Here is a 17,408-nt window from a genome sequence, read left to right on the forward strand (position 1 = left end):
CCAACATGACGCTCCTCTGACTGATTGATTGATTGTTAAAGTGATTGATTGACTCTTGCAGGAGAAGAAGAATGGCATCGAGCTCTTCGTGTCCTCTGATAGGCTGGGGATCTCCGAGCCCCGCCCCGCTGAAGAGGTCATCCAGTCACTGAACGTCAGGGTCCTTCATCGCCACCTGGGACACTTTGGCATCACAGAGGTCTCCACTGAGGTGTGTGTGTGTGTGTGTGTGTGTGGGAGAGGGGGGGGCTGCTCGGTCTCCACGGCAACTGCAGCTCGTTAAGCGGCCTCGTTAGTCCCCGCGGAGACGGACGGAGAGGATGGATTGTGATTATTAGAGAGCAGAGTGCTGCTGCTAAAAGTTTAATGGAACTATTAAAGTGTCATCGATCAGCTGGAGGACGAACAGAGCAGCTGTATTAATATTATTACTGTGCGTCCTGCAGTGAGACATGTGACAGCTCCTCTCTAATAATGCTACAGCAACACATCAGAGACTCCCTGTGACCGTCAGCCAGGAGCAGACACAATGAAACAGGCCTGTCTGCCGCTTTAAAGGGACATTACACCACAATCAAACGCTTAGCGTGTCGCTCCCCTCATCACTTCACAAATAAACATAGAAGTGTGGCACCTCCTCACGTCTGAAGACAGCAGGTCTCATTCATGAAACGTGAGCACAACAAATTTGTGTGTAAATAAGATACTGCACATAAATGTTTGTCATTATTAGAAATGAGTTTCATTACCTCCGCCAAGAAGGTTATGTTTTCACCGGCGCTAGTCTGATTGTCTGCAAAATAACTCAAAAAGTTATGAACAGATTTTGATGAAATTTTCAGGAAAGGTGGATAATGGGACAAGGAACGGATGATAACATTTTGGTGGTGATCAGTTGAAGCAAAGTGGATAAAATAATAAAAAATAAAGTCTATCGTCTGACAGCCTCAGCAGCAATTCCAGTTTCTAAAGACAGTGAAAATAGCGCCATCTGGTGGCCGGAAAGCACGTCTTGTTCTACTTGCTAAATATTGTTGTAATTCTAAAGTTGAAATTAATGTTCTGTGTTGGAAAGAAAGGAAGTGAAAAATACAAAAAAACGAAATAAATACACCACAGTGTCTCCATGGTGAAGGCACATATAACTTAATAATGATAGTGATGCAAATAACCTAATTGTGATGCAGGCTGCAAAATCTGATGCAGAGGGGGAGGGGATATCACCTGCTTGGCGGAGGTCTGCACTCTGACTGCTTTTCTAGTTTCATATTGTGCTCTTTTGTCTTCACAACAGACAGATGCCTTTGAAACGCGCCATATATAAGAATGTGGCCAAAACGGTTACTGCACTCAAATTCAAAATACTGCCGCGAGTCATGTCCGCCCCCCCTCCCCTACAGATTCGAGGTTGCTGGACAGCGGCACGCTGGAGACTGATTTGTTTGCCCACGGGCGGCTGCCGTGGCAGGGCCGCGTCGCCGCGTCCTTGATCTTCGGTTTTCCAGTAGACCGTTTGAGCAAGTCCGGCTTTTCTGCTGCTAACGCTGCTGCCGGGATACAGCTGAGGAGGAGCCAGCTGCTAATGCTATGTACCGGGACACTGCTAATTAGGGCTGCCACTAATGACTATTTTCATTGTCGACTAATCTGTCGATTATTTCTTCAATTAGTCAACTAATCATTTCATCGAAAAATGTGTTAAAATGTTGAAAAATGTCGGTCTGTCTGGCCCAAACCCCAAAATTACGTCATCTAATGTCTTGTTTCATGCTCACGCCAAAGGGTTTTAGTTCACTGTCATGGGAGAGTGTGTAAAGCTGCCAATATCTGAACGTAAGAAGCTGCAGTCAGAGTATTTTGGGTACTTTTATAGTACTTTTCTATGTAAAATGACTCAAACCGATTAGTCGACTACTAAAATAGTCACCGATTATTTTAATAGTCGATTAGTCATCGATTAGTCGACTAATCGTGGCAGCCCTACTGCTAACGCTGCTGCCAGGATACAGCGGAGGAGGAGCCGGCTGCTAATGCTATGTACCGGGACACTGCTAATGCTGCTTGCCGTGCTGTTTGTTTCTCAAAAAAAACAGTCGGGTCGATGACCCACCTGCACACGGGCTACAATGTGTGATCGAAAATGAATAACAGTTGAAAGTATTCGAAATGTCCATCCCCGTCTAGCTATGATGCTAGTTAGCCAACTTTGGCTAAAGCTTACCTGTCGAGGAGAAGAGTAGCCACTTAAACATCCGATTTCAAATTCTTCTCCGCTTTCAACCGTCTCCACCGTTCAAAAGCATCTCCTATATAGACCCTCGCTTTGCCTCGAGTTTTGTCTTGGCGTTTTTGGGAATCATAACGAGGTCGTTTGGGTTTAGTCGCACCGTCAGCCATTGTAGCTCAGTCGTAACTGTAACTGATGCTGAGACTCTACTGACTGCGTGACTGGTAGACGGTGGTGGGTGGCGCAACAGGCCAAAACACAAATTCAAAACATAAACATGATTTGCGGACCGTAAAAGTTTTTCTTAAATGTGAATATTCTGGCTGTACTATTGTTGTCAGTGAGATCAGTATGTTATATGAACATTATTCCTTAGTCTCTGTGACATATTAGGAGGATTTTACGACTATTTGCTTCAGATTTCTTACATATAGCTCCTTTAAACATGACAAAAGATTAGAAATATAACACATTTAGATAAATAAGTTGGAATTGAGCAGGTTTAAGCTTCAGATCAGGTTTCTTAAAAACGTGAATGAGTTATTTAAATTGACTTAATACAATCCTGGAAAACTCTGAGCAGCGCGCTCCTCCTTTGCGCTCTTGACGCACCACAGCCCCAAACTGAATGTCATTTTTGTTTAATTTAATTATTACAGACGCGATATGTGAGACGTAAACATTATTTCAAATTCAGTTTTGGTTTAAAAAGACAGTCAGAGAGTTGGAGGGAGACGGTGTGATTTACACCAGACTGTCTGACTTGTTGTTAAACGGTGGGTTGCTGCCGACATCAGACTGCCTGTATTAAGATGTTTTAATGGTGGGTTGATTTCACAACAGTGACAAACGATGCTGAGGCTGAGGACAAACTGACAGAGAGTTCTCTCTGATGATGTAAGCAACGCGCTCGTCTGCGGCAGGGAGCTGAGAGTGGGCGGAGCCTCCTGTAGCTTTTTGTGTGTACTTGTGCGTTTTTTTGCATCAAGTTTCATGTCGAACCATTTTTGTTTAACTTCTTAAATGGTTCTTACAACAGAGGACATGAAGTTAACGGCCTTTGATTTACCTGTCCCTGTCACACCACTAACAGAAGAAAACGAAATGTATTTCTCAACCCCACATTACCTAAAATAACTTCGGTCTCAGCGTCGGAAAAGTTTTTCTTTCTATCTCTCTTTATTTGCTCCATGTTCGCAGGTCAACAGGAGGCACCTGTCCTTACCTGTAACACACACCTGTAATTGTCCATATATAGCGGCCACTGGCTGTTCATCAGTTTACAACTGATTGGAAGCAGTGATACACACTGATACACATGTGCCTACAATCAAATCAGAGTTTTCTGCAGCTTTCATGAATCTGGAGTAGGTTTTTAGGTTTTTTTATGTGCAAATTTACTCGCAGATTTATTAACATTTCATGAATGAGACTTGGTGTGAGTGATTTAACTTCACTGTTTGCATGAACCAATCAACATTTATTTCTATAGCCCTTTACAAAACCCAGAGGAACCAAGACTTAAAAACTTAAGATAGTATTTAATATATTTGATTTTATTGGGACACAGAGATGAGAAAAAGACCACCTTACACAAAACTACTAGGTAGATGTTGTGGTGAAGATTCTCAGTCATCCAGGTCATGGTGATCAGAAGTGCAGCTGGACGTCCTTGTGTTTCTTGAAGATGTTTCACCTCTCATGGCACTTGCACTTATGATCACTACTGTAGGTAGATGGGTCGGTTAACAAAGAGGAAGTGGATATGTATCACAATATTTTCCAGCTGCTTTTGGCTGATTGAAAGAGGTGCGTGTACCCTCCACTACACCGCTGGTCATGGGCTCATTAACTGTTGGGAAAATGTCTTGACAGAGGCATCCCTCGTCTGTGACAGTGACGTCACTTTAGAAGTCATTTGGTGTCAGGCTGACCTGAGGTGTTCGCCCACAGCAGGGATACTCAACTTTTGCAAACTGACAGGAGGTCAGAGGCCTCGCACATGTACACAGGGATGTTTCTAGGATTTGATGACATGTGGGACTTCCCTTCCTCCCCTGGCACTTTTTTTTTTATAACAAGCTCTACTTTAATGCTAATTTATGCGCTCCGTCACCTTTAAGCTGCTTCACACAGAGGGAAGGTGGCAGAGAGGAGGAGGTTTCAGACGTGGCAGTAGGAGTGTGAAGCAGTTGCTGCCTACACTGCACCGCACAGACGTCACTGTGTTAAACTTCTGGTGGTATCCACCTGGCTTTGGACGATCGAACAGAAGGGGGCAGGCGTCGTGGACGCAGGAAGACAAGATGGAGGAGCTGATGGTGTTGGTGTCTGAATACCTGGAGTTGTACAACACTGTCTCAGTGACTTATGAGAACAATGAGAGGAAAAACTGGGCCTTCACTGAACTGTTCGTCTGAATATGTAGAAATCTTGAAGTGGTTTCCAGTGTCTTGCACCATTACATCTTTATAAACATGGCGCCACGTGAGCGTGCACGTCTGTTAGTGATGCTGGCATGTCTGATACGGATGATGTCTGCTCCTCACCACAGGAAGGACGAAGGCATCTGGGATTTTATAACGACGTGTTTGAACACCAGGACGATCAGAAACTTTATTTTGAAACTGGTTGTCTCTGTTTCCTGTAGAAGAACGTGCTGCAGGGCGAGCAGAGGGATCACGTGTGGAGCAGAGAGGGTTTCTACGCCGTCGTCCTCTTCTTCACCGTCTTCGTCATCGTCATCACCTGCTTGATGGTATACGACACACACACACACACACACACACACAGATCAGCATAATCACTGACATCATGCAACACGTTGCTAAACCAGCTGCTCTGACTGGCTGAGGCAGCAGACCGCCGTTAGCCAATTTGTGGCCGTGGTCAAAGGTCAGTGTGTCCTGGCCTCCAGCCACACTGTACACACACACACACACACACACACGCTGATGTATGAGCCTTTATTCACATGATTATATCAGCTGTAAACCACAAAATAAAAGTAATGAATATTCACATTTATAAAAGATATTTTAATGTTAATAATTCAGTTTATTATAATTAAACAGTCAGATTTTATTTCCTGTATCAGTTGCAGTGTGACGTGTCTCCCACAGGAGGGAGCACTTGTACAGAGAAAGCAGACGGGGATTCAGTTCATGTAATTATTACAGTGTTTCTCAGACCTGCATTAAAGAACTGATCTATTTACAGATAAATGAATCTGAATTAAAACATATTTTTATCCTTTCTCTGCGATTTTATTCTCTACTCACACTTCAGCCGTTCATCCTCAAATCATATGAAGGAAGCAGTAGTTTCACAGTCACTCTTTAATTCTTCTTGTGTGTCTCTGAGCTGTGTTTTTACTGATCTGTGAAATCAGGTCAACGTGTTCAGAGAAATTCGTAAAAACAACATTCAGGGGAGTTTCAAGTTTCCCTCCTGTCCCATAAAACATCATAAAACCTTTCAACAGTCTGGAGTTTCCAAGAGTGGAAATATTAGGAACAAATGAAACATTATAATTGCCATAAAATATCTGAATCATTGTTTTATTGCAGCCTTCTAACAGCAGATCGTTGGTATTCTACTCATATAAACCTGTGGATATGTAACCCAGACACCGTCACGCCCAGAGAGCTTCACAAAGCAAAACTGAAAGAACACAGACACAATTTAAAGACGACACAAACAACTACACATGAAGTTTTTCAAGACTAGAAAGTTGCAGCAATAAGACAAAATCTTTATTTAAAAAGGGGAAAAATGAGCTTTATGTGTTGCATATTATTTTTGATAATAATTAGTGTGAGTAGAATTACCTGACACTATCAGGGCTGCAACTATTTGAAGAGAAAAATTATTTCTATTGTCAATTATTCTGTTGTTTATTGTCTTGATTTATTGTTTAGTTTTTGGCCTCAGTGTTTCCCAAAGTCAAAGACGACGTCTTCAAATGTCTTGTTTCATCAACGACCCAAAGATGTTCAGTGAACTGTCACAGAGGAGGAAATACACCAGAAAATATTCACATTTAATTTAGACAATTTTGATGTTTCTTTAAAGATTACTCAGTCTGATTAATCAATTGTAAATTTAGTTGGTGATTGATTTAATAGTTGACAACTAAATGATTTATTGCTGCAGCTCCAGACAGCAATTATTTGTCTCACAGATCTTAATTATGTCGTTAAAACATCACTCCTCTCTACGCAACTTTAAATAGTTGACGTTATTATCTGGCGATAAATGTGACTACAAGACGCTGGAAAAATGTTCAACACATTACTTTATTTTTAGAATTATTTTGTTTATTTATATTAACTTTTTTTTTAAATGTCTTTTTTATTATTTTATTTATTGATCATTTTTTTATATTAATGTATTGATTGATTTTTTTTTTAAAATTATTTTATTTTTTCCACAACTTATTTACTGATCAAAAATAAACATGAAAGCTAAACATAGAGTTGGGTAGTGCTGGTATCGTCAGTACCGACACCAAAACAATACCCTTTTTGATTCCTTGGTCTGAGGAATGTGAAAATGTTTTAATTATTTTGTTTTAATTCAACAAAATTGGACAAATTCTCCAATAAATCTGTGTTAAATAACAGACTGTAGAGAGGTTAGTTAAAAAGTTATAAAAAGTATTGAAGTATTTATACATAAATCTAAACATGCCTTGTCAGGACATGACTACTTCCTGGATTTCTCTTTTCAGTCACAGGTGTCATCAGATCTTTATTTGAAGTGAACTCAGTTTTTTCTCTCCTGTCTGATCTGCAGGTTTTGTACCGACTTAAGGAGAAGGTTCAGGTTTCTGACAGACAGCTGAAAGCCCCGCCCCCTGATGTCCACCTGACCCCGACTGTCCAATCAGACTCTGCCCAGAAGTCAAAGGGCGCCAAGGTCGCCATCAGACGCCTATTTCTGCTCATAAGCATGTATATAAAACATACAAATGACTGATTGATAATGAGTCTTATTTGTTCTCCAGGTTGTGACGTCAGGAAGTATGGTCCAAGCCCAGCTCCCTCCAGCTGTAGCCACGCCCATTCCCCAGCCGCCGCCAATCGTACCCTGCCGCCGCCTCGCTCCTCCTGTTGTCCCTCTGCCCAGGTGAGTCAGCTGACATTGTGTCCCATAAAACTTCCCATAAATTAATATGAACCACATGTTTGACTGCGCCTCTCCTCCTAGCTCCGCCCCCGTCCCCATTGTCAGCAGTAACAACCACGCCCCCCTGGCCAGCGTTGCCCCGGTGACAGCCGCTAACGAGCTAAAGCCCTGCCTCTCCCCCTTCAGGATGAAACCTGCCGCAGGACTGCAAGAAAGGTAAGAAGACAGGTGTTTAAGCTCCGCCCCCTCTGTGTATCAGTGTGTGTCTAAGTCAGTTTGGACACAGCGTTTATTCATAATGATGATAACACGAGAACAAAACAGGTTAATCTTTGGAAGGTCAGAGGTCATGTGTTCACTCAACAGCAGCTCTAACGTCCATTTCTCCCGACATGAGGAGAAACACCACAGAGGAAGACGCCTCCCTTCACACAGCCTCAGGACGTGTTCATGTTCTCTGTGTACATTGTTAATAAAGGAAACCTGCCTCGTTATGTGAATGTAAATCCACGAGATACTTCAGAGCTATAGAATGAAAACAGAACACACACACACACACACACACACACACACACACTCTCTCACACGCACACACATACCTCCGTCTAAAGCCTCCTCATCGGCACGTACGCAGCTCAACACCTGTCCGCTCCAACAATTACAGGTTAGAGGTTACTGCTCTCTAAACACTCACAAACACTCACACACTTCCGTCTCTAAACATGGCGGACAATCATCAGGTGTGTTTTCATCCAGACGTTACAATAAAGGATCAATTCCTGTTATTTTACTGGCTCTGTGCATTGAATCATCACGGCCCTGGGTTCCTCCTGGTGCAGAGGGCCCTGAGTTCCTCCTGGTGCAGTGGGCCCTGGGTTCCTCCTGGTGCAGAGGGCCCTGGGTTCCTCCTGATGCAGAGGGCCCTGGGTTCCTCCTGGTGCAGAGGGCCCTGGGTTCCTCCTGGTGCAGAGGGCCCTGGGTTCCTCCTGGTGCAGTGGGCCCTGGGTTCCTCCTGGTGCAGAGGGCCCTGGGTTCCTCCTGATGCAGAGGGCCCTGGGTTCCTCCTGATGCAGAGGGCCCTGGGTTCCTCCTGATGCAGAGGGCCCTGGGTTCCTCCTGATGCAGAGGGCCCTGGGTTCCTCCTGATGCAGAGGGCCCTGGGTTCCTCCTGGTGCAGAGGGCCCTGGGTTCCTCCTGGTGCAGAGGGCCCTGGGTTCCTCCTGGTACAAAAATATTTTTGGGCAGTTCATCCTGATTATGGGAAGTGTGTTGGCAGGCTGTTGGTTGAGCCGGGAAAAAGGAAAAGCAACAAAACAAAATGAACCTGAGCAGCACATGAAGAGAGGAGGAAACCAGATGTGTTGATGTTTGTGATTAACTGAAGGATGGAGTGTTCCTTTATGTGCTGAGGAAACTCTCCTCCTACTTGAGCTAAATAAACTCTTTAAAAACCCTCTGGGATCAGCTGGAAAAGTCGTCGTCACAAAGCTGAAAACAGGTTTTTTTGGGGGGACTTTTTTGAGATGTGTGTTTCTCACAGGACGGCCACGCTATGAACAGATGATGATCTTATAGACCATGATGCATCGCTGTAGATTAAACTACCTGACAGGATATAAAGGAGTTAAAATGAGCTCAACTTTAAACATCTACAGCAGGAAAATGGCACACACTGATAATTACTACATACTTTTAAGTAGCAGAACTTCTGCTCGTAGTGGAGTATTCTCACAGTGTCAGAATCCGTCTTTCAGTGCTGAAGGACTGTTAAAAGTTTAATTTTCCACAAGTTTTAAAACAAAGTTTGGGCGTGAGAAACATGGATTTTGTTGGTAAAATAAAATCGACCTCATTTTTCAAAATGTCACCTCAGAATGTTGCTTTAACGGCTCTTTCGTAACTCTCCCTCTGAGGTAGTTTCATAAGAGTAAAGAAAACATCTTTATCTGCACCTCCGCTCAGCGGCGAGCACTTTAGCCGTTATCTGCTGCTCGTAACTCTTCCGTTGACTTGTGGGTTTGAACCTGGGCGGCCATTTTGTTCTGGTTACATCAGCGTTCAGAGTGAGGGTGTTAAAGTGTGGAGAACACCCTGTGATCCTTAAGGTAAGAGAGGGAAGGAAGATTTCAGGCTCAGAGTGAGAACAGGATGTTTTTCTTGGTGTCTGTGTGTGTGTGTGTGTGTGTGTGTGTGTGTGTGTGTGTGCTGTCCACTCTGGATGGCAGCCAATCAGCAATCAGACGAATAGGAAGTAACAGCATCCTGGAGAGGAAGCCGGCTGACACGTAGCCAGACGGAGAGAGTCCACCACCCACACCCCGCCAAAGCACACCTTGTCTTTTCTGCTCAGTCGTCGTCTTCTTCTGTTCTGACACACGCACAGAAATCGCTGTTCGTCTGAAATCAGTTCAGCAGTTTTGTTCCTGTAACGAATTTAACTTGAAATTCTGTCAAACTTTCTTAATTCACATTTTAAAAAAAATAAATCCTCCATTTACAGGCAACCGTTTAATTTATTTCAATTTAATAAACAAAATGAAAAAAATCCTCTTTAGCAGTGTTTCTCAAATGCTTCAGGGGCTACGTGGGAGTTTTAGAAAATGTTAATTTAAAACATCATAATTCAAAAAAAAAAAATCTATAAAACAATTTTGAGAAGCCCTGCTTTATGTAAATGTATTAATTTAATTTAATTTGAAAAATATTGAAATTCTATTATTTAATTAACAAAATCCTCTATATATTGATTCAACAATTTGATATTTTAACTTACTTAAAAAAATAAATTCTCTATAGAAATTTAACCATTCACTTAATTTAATTCATCTTAATTTAGTCAAAAAGAAATTCCTGCTATGAATGCAACAGTTTAATAGTTAATTAATTTAATTTAAAAAGTAGATCCTCTATTAAAATGAAACCATTCATTTTCCATTTTCATTCGCTCACCCAGGGCCTGGTCAAAAATTAAAACCATTTAATTTAGTTTTAAAGAATTAATTCAGTTCATTTTCATATTTAATTTAAAAACAAATAAAAGAATGTAGCCATATGATAATTTAATTTGATTTAGTTTAAAAAGAACTTTCCTTCACTCCTAATTTTAATTCAGATAAACTCATTATTTTAAAGTATTTAATCTAATAATTTTGTTCAAATTCCTGTTTATAAAAGTCTCATAAATATCATCAGTTTTGACTTGAGAAATGTCCTTATTTTGATTAAGTATCTTATTTAAAAAAAATACTTACTATATCATAGTTTTTATTTAGTAATTCTCATACTGTTATCTAACCCAATAACTCATGATTTCATCAGAGTAAATGTGATTTAATGTCTCATAAATGTGTCTTGACATGAGTAACTCATTTCCTGAATCTCTCCGTCTGATAGAGAGCAATTGTGGTTTTCCTCTCAAGTTTTATTTACTTTTTAGAAAACTGTCATGTCTGTAAACTCCAGATGATATTAGTCTGAACTTCATCAGCGCAGTAACTGTGGAGAACACATTGTTATAAACCACAAAGCACAGGTCAATAAACTCGATGAATGAAACACAGGAAGGAAGAGAAACTTCTTGCCTTGTTCATTTCTAACATTATTATCTTCTCTTTCCTTCCTCCCTGTCCTCCCTCCATCACCCTCTCTCTCCTCCAGACGTGGCTCTAACGTCTCTCTGGTGTTGGACATGTCGGCTCTCGGCTCTGTGGAGCCGCTCAACATTGCCGTGGTAACCCCCAGGGAGGCGGCGGCCAGGGAGTACCTGCTGTCAGCCGGCCGGCCTCTGACGCGACAGCAGCTCCGCGACGTCGTCATCAACACGCACAAGCTGCACGCCGAGTTCGCTGTGAGTCCTTAAACACATCATTCATTTCACATTCACTCTTTTCTTTAATTTAAATGTTGATGCAGGATGGCTTCACTGAGAAACACAAGGTTGGCGGTTCAAGTCCCGCCCACCAAGCACCTTGATTTGGCTGGTTGAAGAGTATTTTCGAACTACTTAAAAACAGACAAAAATAAAACAAGATAGCTGAATTCCAGCTGTGATACTCCAGCACCCTAACAGCTCATCTCATATCAGGTACAATAGGAACATGTCATAACAATGACGCGATATAGAAGTGTGGACGTTTCCAGTCGCCTCTCTGCCAGCTCCGCTAAATTTGTGCTAAATTCAGGCTCTTATGTCAATTTTACGAGTCTTGGTGGTGGTTTTTGTGCTTGGCTTTGGACGGTGGTGGCGTGTGGCTGCAGGAAATCATAATGTAATGTAATCTGTAAACTCTCTTTCTGCTGACTTCTTGCTAGCTAGCTGCTAGCCAGGTCGAGGTTTTCAAATTTAAACATCAGTAAACATCGAGGAAAGGTGGAGAAGAATGGGCATCAAGTGAACTAGCATCCTGTTAGCCATTGTACAGGTGTTGAGCATCGGTTTCCAACGGGATATCAGAAACTGTAATGTCCTTTGATCCCGACCTGTGCTTAACGGTGAATAAGGATTGCCAGATATTTAATACTCGATTGTTCTAAAACTGGGCCCAGTGAGTGACCCGGGGAACCCACTGGCTGTTACTGGTTGTGAATTGTTAAAATTGTGCTTACTGTACTTAATTTTACTGTAATTTGAAGCATTCTCTGTTAATCACGTGGGTGCTTTGAATTTTGGACGGGGTGTTTTTGGAACCAATGAGTAGGGCCTCAGTTTTGCTTCTGTTGAGCTTCAGGAAGTTCCTGCTCATTCAACTCCTGATGTCCTGAAGGCAGGTGGTGAGGGAGGTGGGAGGAAGGGCAGTGGAGGGTTTGGTGGAGATGTAGACCTGTGTGTCATCTGCATAGCAGTGGAAATGAACACCATGGTGACGGAGGATTGTGTCCAGGGGAGTGAGGTGGATGATGAATAAAAGTGGACCCAATACTGACCCCTGGGGGACACCCATTGACACAGCAGAACACCTCGACCTGTGGTTCCTCATCTGGACAAACTGTTGTCTGTCAGTAAGATATGACGTGAACCACGAAAAGTGCAACACCAGTGATCCCAATTTCAGCCATGCGTTCCAGGAGTAGTGGGGGTGCTGAGATCGAGGAGGATAAGGATGGTGAGCAGTCCAGAGTCAGCTGCACGCAGGAGGTCATTGGTGATTTTTACCAGGGCTGTTTCAGTTGACTGGTGTGATGGTGGAAATGTGAGGCGCTGTCCTGTTCCTGCTGTGGATCGCTGCTGTGCTCCGTTCAGAGGCGGCTGCAGAGCAGTGCGGCCTGTGTTCAGGGGGAGTGACCATGCAGCAGTCTGGTCTCCAAACCAGAAACCAAGGACTACCAGAACCATCTGGAAACATGGACTATTATAAAGCAGCAGTCAACACTGTAAGAAGTCTGTTAAATGATAAACAAAAGAGCTGCAACAGATATATATAACATATATTCCTACAAACTAAGATATTGATTAATTGATGGTATAGACTTTTTATCAATACAGAACATTTCCAGCCGTACCGATTGAGTCGTTACATGTCAGTCAGAGTGCTTGTAGGTAAATGTCCCTGTCTGGTTGTCAGTGCAGTTGCAGGATTAATTCTTTAACACATTTATAACACTGAACGTCTTTTTTTCCATCTCAGGAAATCCCCATGAATTTCATCGATCCCAAAGAGCTCGATATTCCAAACCACGGGACCAAGAACAGATACAAGACCATACTGCCCAGTGAGTGCTGTGTGTGTGTGTGTGTGTGTGTGTGTGTGTGTGTGTGTGTGTGTGTGTGAAATAATCTCAGTGTTGCTAGGAAGCAGAAACCGTCCCAAAACAGTCCGTGTCTCTCATTTCCTATTGAACCAGGAAGTTGTTTTATTATGTGGGAGGAGCTCAAAGTCAAAGGCCATCAACCTCAAGGACGAGTTAAAATCGCACCTCCCTCTTCCCTGCACACACACACACACACACACACACACACACTGGAACAATACATGTTCCTCAGAGAACAGTTTGTTCTCACACCGCAAGCCAAGCACTTAGCCTGATTAAGACGTTATGTAACACACACATACACACGCATGACAGTTTTTAGTTTGGACACTCATGTTTTGGAGAGGGGGCGGGGTTATCAATACACAGTAAAGGAGGGGGGTTCCTTCCTTCCTTCCGGCCAATCAAGAGTAAGGAATGCTCACCTATAGCTGCTGTCAATCAAACCACTTCCTGTGTTCGAGTTTCATCTTTTCTGAAATGTTCGTGGCTCTGTCCGGGGCCGTGGTCAGCACAGTTTGAGCTGAAGTGGAAGAGAGGCTCGACACTGAGTCAGGAGTCGAAAATCAGACCTAGATAACATTTAGAGTAGTGATTCTAAAAGTGGGTCTGTGGCACAAACATTTAATGATTTATATGTGTTTCCAAAAATGTAATAGTTGAATGGATAATATTAATTATGCCTCAGTGTGGGGGATAGCCGTGGCCAGAGGCAGTATGTTTTTGGGCTGTCCATCCGTCCATACATACGTCCGTACGCCTATACATTCGTCTGTCCCATTCTCGTGAACGTGATATGTCGAGAACGTCTTCAGGGAATTTCTTCAAATTTGGTTCAAAGGTCCACTTAGACTCAAGAATGAACTATTTAGAATTTTGTGGTCAAAGGTCAAGGTCACTGTGACCTCACAAAACATGTTTTTGACCATAACTATGACAAAGCTTTTTCATCAACGTCCATTTTTCCATGACGGAAACAAGACGAGCTAAAAATAGATCTTGATAACAAAAACTAAGACAAAATCGATGTTTCATTTTTGTTGACAAGACGTGGCGAAAATGTTCGTGGTGGACTATTGGACATTGAAAGCCGAGAACTGCTGTGTTTGTCATTATCTTCAAATGCTCCAGTAAATAAACTCCAGTAAATAGTCTGTGCCAGGATGTTTCAGTAGCCAGCAGAAACAGTCACACTGGAGCAGCTGTGTGTGTCTGGCTGTGGATGGTGGAGCTGCTGAATGGATTTCTAGAGGTTGTTAGTTGCAGTGGTGAATGTTAGCAGTTAGCTCCGCTCGGTAGCCGCTAAACGGCAGCGGAGCAAGCAGCCACTAGTTGCCAGACTTCACATCTGTTGATCCCAGCAGAACTCCTGAAGAATGATGGAGAACCTCTGATTTAGAGGTTTAGACTGAGTCTAAAACAGACATTAAATCAAGTCAGGACTGAGTTCAACAGGAACATGAGACCAAATCTGACAGGGGTTTAGATCAAATCAAGACTGAGTCAGTTCAAGATCAAGTCCAGAATGACACAAAACAAACACACGACTTAGTTTGAAAAGAACCTGGAAACCAAGATGAAAAAGGGTTCGAGATCACGTACAGACTGAGTTTAAAAGAGTGATAAGTGAGTAAGGATCAAACCTGCAGCTGCCCTTTAAAAGTACGTCCTGTTAAATGCAGTATGCACACAATGGAGACGTACCACTTCCACATACTGTTACGCCCTGAACTTTGACCGTCTTACTCATATGTCTGTTACCTTGGAGATGAAACAAAGCTCACGGGAGACGGAGGTCAACCTGGAGAGCTCTGATGCTGTATTTTGCAGTAAATAATAACTGCATACATTATAGTTTGTAACATATTATATTCATATAATTATATAATTGTATTATATGACCTTTTGTTTAATTAAACAGTTCATATTCCTGTTATTAGCTGGTCCTCAGTCACCTGAATGTGCTGCCATCCATCATTGAGACTTCTGACAGACTTCAATGAGTTGTCAAGCTGTCATCCGTCTGCAGCTCAGTCGACGTGACAAATCTATGGCTGCACAAAGGATTGTGGGTCAGAACAGCCAGAAAAATCGTGTGGCTTGCAGACTGCAGAATTCAACCGGGTGTAGTGGAACATCCTGGTATTTTTGGCATACTGTGTTTGACAATACTACATACTTAATCTTTTTCTGGCGTACTGTATAGTTTTGTAGTATAGGTATTGGAGCGCACAGTGAATCCAAAATGACCTTCTCCCTCCCTTGTGTCCTCATCTCCTCTCCTTGCCATCTGTCCTAGATCCTCATTCCAGAGTGATCCTGAAGTCAAAGAGCTGCAACGACTTGCTGAGCTCCTACATCAACGCAAACTACATACGGGTGAGTCGTATCAGTCTGCACGATACAGACAACATTAGTTTTTAGTTTTCTGATGTTGCCACATTATTCCATCCACTGTTTCACACATGATGCAGCTTTTAAGCTCCAGTTCCTCGCCTTTTGTCCCTTTTGTTCTGGTTCAGTCCAACATGACATCATGTGTTCGTGGTGTGTGTGGAGGTTGTTGTTACACCATGTAGTCTGCCGCCATTTTGAGTGTAGTTCACTGTGTTTTCTCACTTGTTCAGGTTAAAAAAAAAAATCAGTGCTTTTGTCTTCAGGTGACGGTCGTTTCTTCAGTTGTGTTGTTCATCGGGTTGATGACATTTGTTTGTTAGATCGTCTCTAAACCTGGAAACGATTGCAACACACTGACATTATCACATCATCTATCTGGAATGTCTCACACACACACACACACACACATGCAGTGAAAGTATACTCCTGCAGAAGTCTGTAATGTCGCTCTCAGACTCCCATACAATAGACTTTCTTCCTGGCAGGAAACTCCACTGAAACAATTTACACTGTCAGACCACATGAGAGAACAAATTCTTCATCGTACTGTGCACACTAACGCTGTGTATGATAAATATATGAAATATGAAGGGCACTGACAGCGCAGACCTCCACCGATGCACCAATGATTAATAATAAAATCATGATATATTTTAGCTCTACTGCTGTCAGAAAAAGTGACGTTATAAATAAATTCCTTACGTTATGAAGACTTCCAGCTTCATGTTCATTCATTCTTTAAACTGGCTCTTGTTCTAGGGTTACCTAGGCGAAGAGAAGGCGTTCATCGCCACCCAGGGTCCCATGGTGAACACGGTGAACGACTTCTGGCAGATGGCGTGGCAGGAGGAGGCGCCCGTCATCGTCATGATCACCAAACTGAAGGAGAAGAACGAGGTAATGTGACGGGTGTTTAAATAAAGTTTAATAACATTTAGAAAACAAAGCAGGAAAGGTGGATGATGATGATGATGATGAGGTTGAACTCCAGTTCTCCATCTGACAGGTTCTGTATTTATTTTTAGAAAGTGGAACCCAGAATAAGATCAAACAAACATGGAAAGTTAGAAACGAAATTGTGGGATGGGATAATGTACGATCCTTTGACGGTTGTCCCCCTGTCTCTGTCTCTGTCTCTGTCTGTGTAGAAGTGTGTCTTGTACTGGCCGGAGAAGAGGGGAATCTATGGGAAGGTGGAGGTGTTGGTGAACAGCATCAGAGAGTGTGAACACTACACCACTCGCAGCCTCACACTCAAGGTACACACACTTTATATTTCTGTTGTTTCTGTCTATGTTAATAGTTTGTGTTGGGGTTCAGATTTTATGTGTTGGTGTGTGCAGTGTGGGAATCAAACCCGCGTGCTGCAGCATTACTGGTACACATCATGGCCTGACCACAAAACTCCCGACTCCACGATGCCGCTGCTGCAGCTGATGACTGATGTTGAGACAGACAGACAGACAGCTGCCGTCATTGGACCGGTCATCGTCCACTGCAGGTAGAGACAGAGTGAACTGGGACACTTTTCTTCTGCTGCTGTTAAGGTTTGAAATAACTCCATTACCCATGCTCCTTTACTTGCAGCGCTGGGATTGGCAGAACAGGCTGCTTTATCGCCACGACGATAGGCTGTCGACAGCTGCAGCTGGAGGGAGTGGTGGATGTTCTGAGCATCACCTGCCGACTGCGAGCTGACAGGTGACACAGACATACAAACGTTTCATCTACTATAACTGCAAGGACACTTTATTGATTAAATGACTAAGGCCTTCACAAGTTTAAAAAACAAGTTGCTGACCTTGTTAGGAGCCTCTCGTCACCATGTCCCCATAATGTCAGTGTGTCCTCACAACGCTTGTACATTTTGTTTTATCTACAACCACAGTTTTCTGCATTTTACATG

The 17,408-nt window shown here is 42.8% G+C and overlaps 1 protein-coding gene across 2 annotated transcripts in view; it reads left to right on the top strand.

Annotated features, from left to right (window-relative positions):
* Window positions 1-17,408, top strand: part of ptprr (protein tyrosine phosphatase receptor type R) — a 52,413-nt gene that overhangs the window by 32,901 nt on the left and 2,104 nt on the right. The window contains exons 4-15 of one of the 2 annotated variants that reach the window (XM_033614988.2): window positions 62-211; window positions 4,878-4,985; window positions 7,025-7,147; window positions 7,236-7,357; window positions 7,439-7,573; window positions 11,015-11,204; window positions 12,982-13,066; window positions 15,405-15,484; window positions 16,262-16,399; window positions 16,651-16,761; window positions 16,846-17,003; window positions 17,090-17,203. In XM_033614988.2, coding sequence (XP_033470879.2) covers window positions 62-211; window positions 4,878-4,985; window positions 7,025-7,147; window positions 7,236-7,357; window positions 7,439-7,573; window positions 11,015-11,204; window positions 12,982-13,066; window positions 15,405-15,484; window positions 16,262-16,399; window positions 16,651-16,761; window positions 16,846-17,003; window positions 17,090-17,203 — 1,514 coding nt within the window. The remainder of the gene's footprint in view (window positions 1-61; window positions 212-4,877; window positions 4,986-7,024; window positions 7,148-7,235; window positions 7,358-7,438; window positions 7,574-11,014; window positions 11,205-12,981; window positions 13,067-15,404; window positions 15,485-16,261; window positions 16,400-16,650; window positions 16,762-16,845; window positions 17,004-17,089; window positions 17,204-17,408) is intronic. The other variant, XM_033614989.2, reaches the window with a different exon arrangement.

Source organism: Epinephelus lanceolatus, chromosome 23 (assembly GCF_041903045.1).
Source record: "Epinephelus lanceolatus isolate andai-2023 chromosome 23, ASM4190304v1, whole genome shotgun sequence".
NCBI lineage: Eukaryota > Metazoa > Chordata > Actinopteri > Perciformes > Serranidae > Epinephelus > Epinephelus lanceolatus.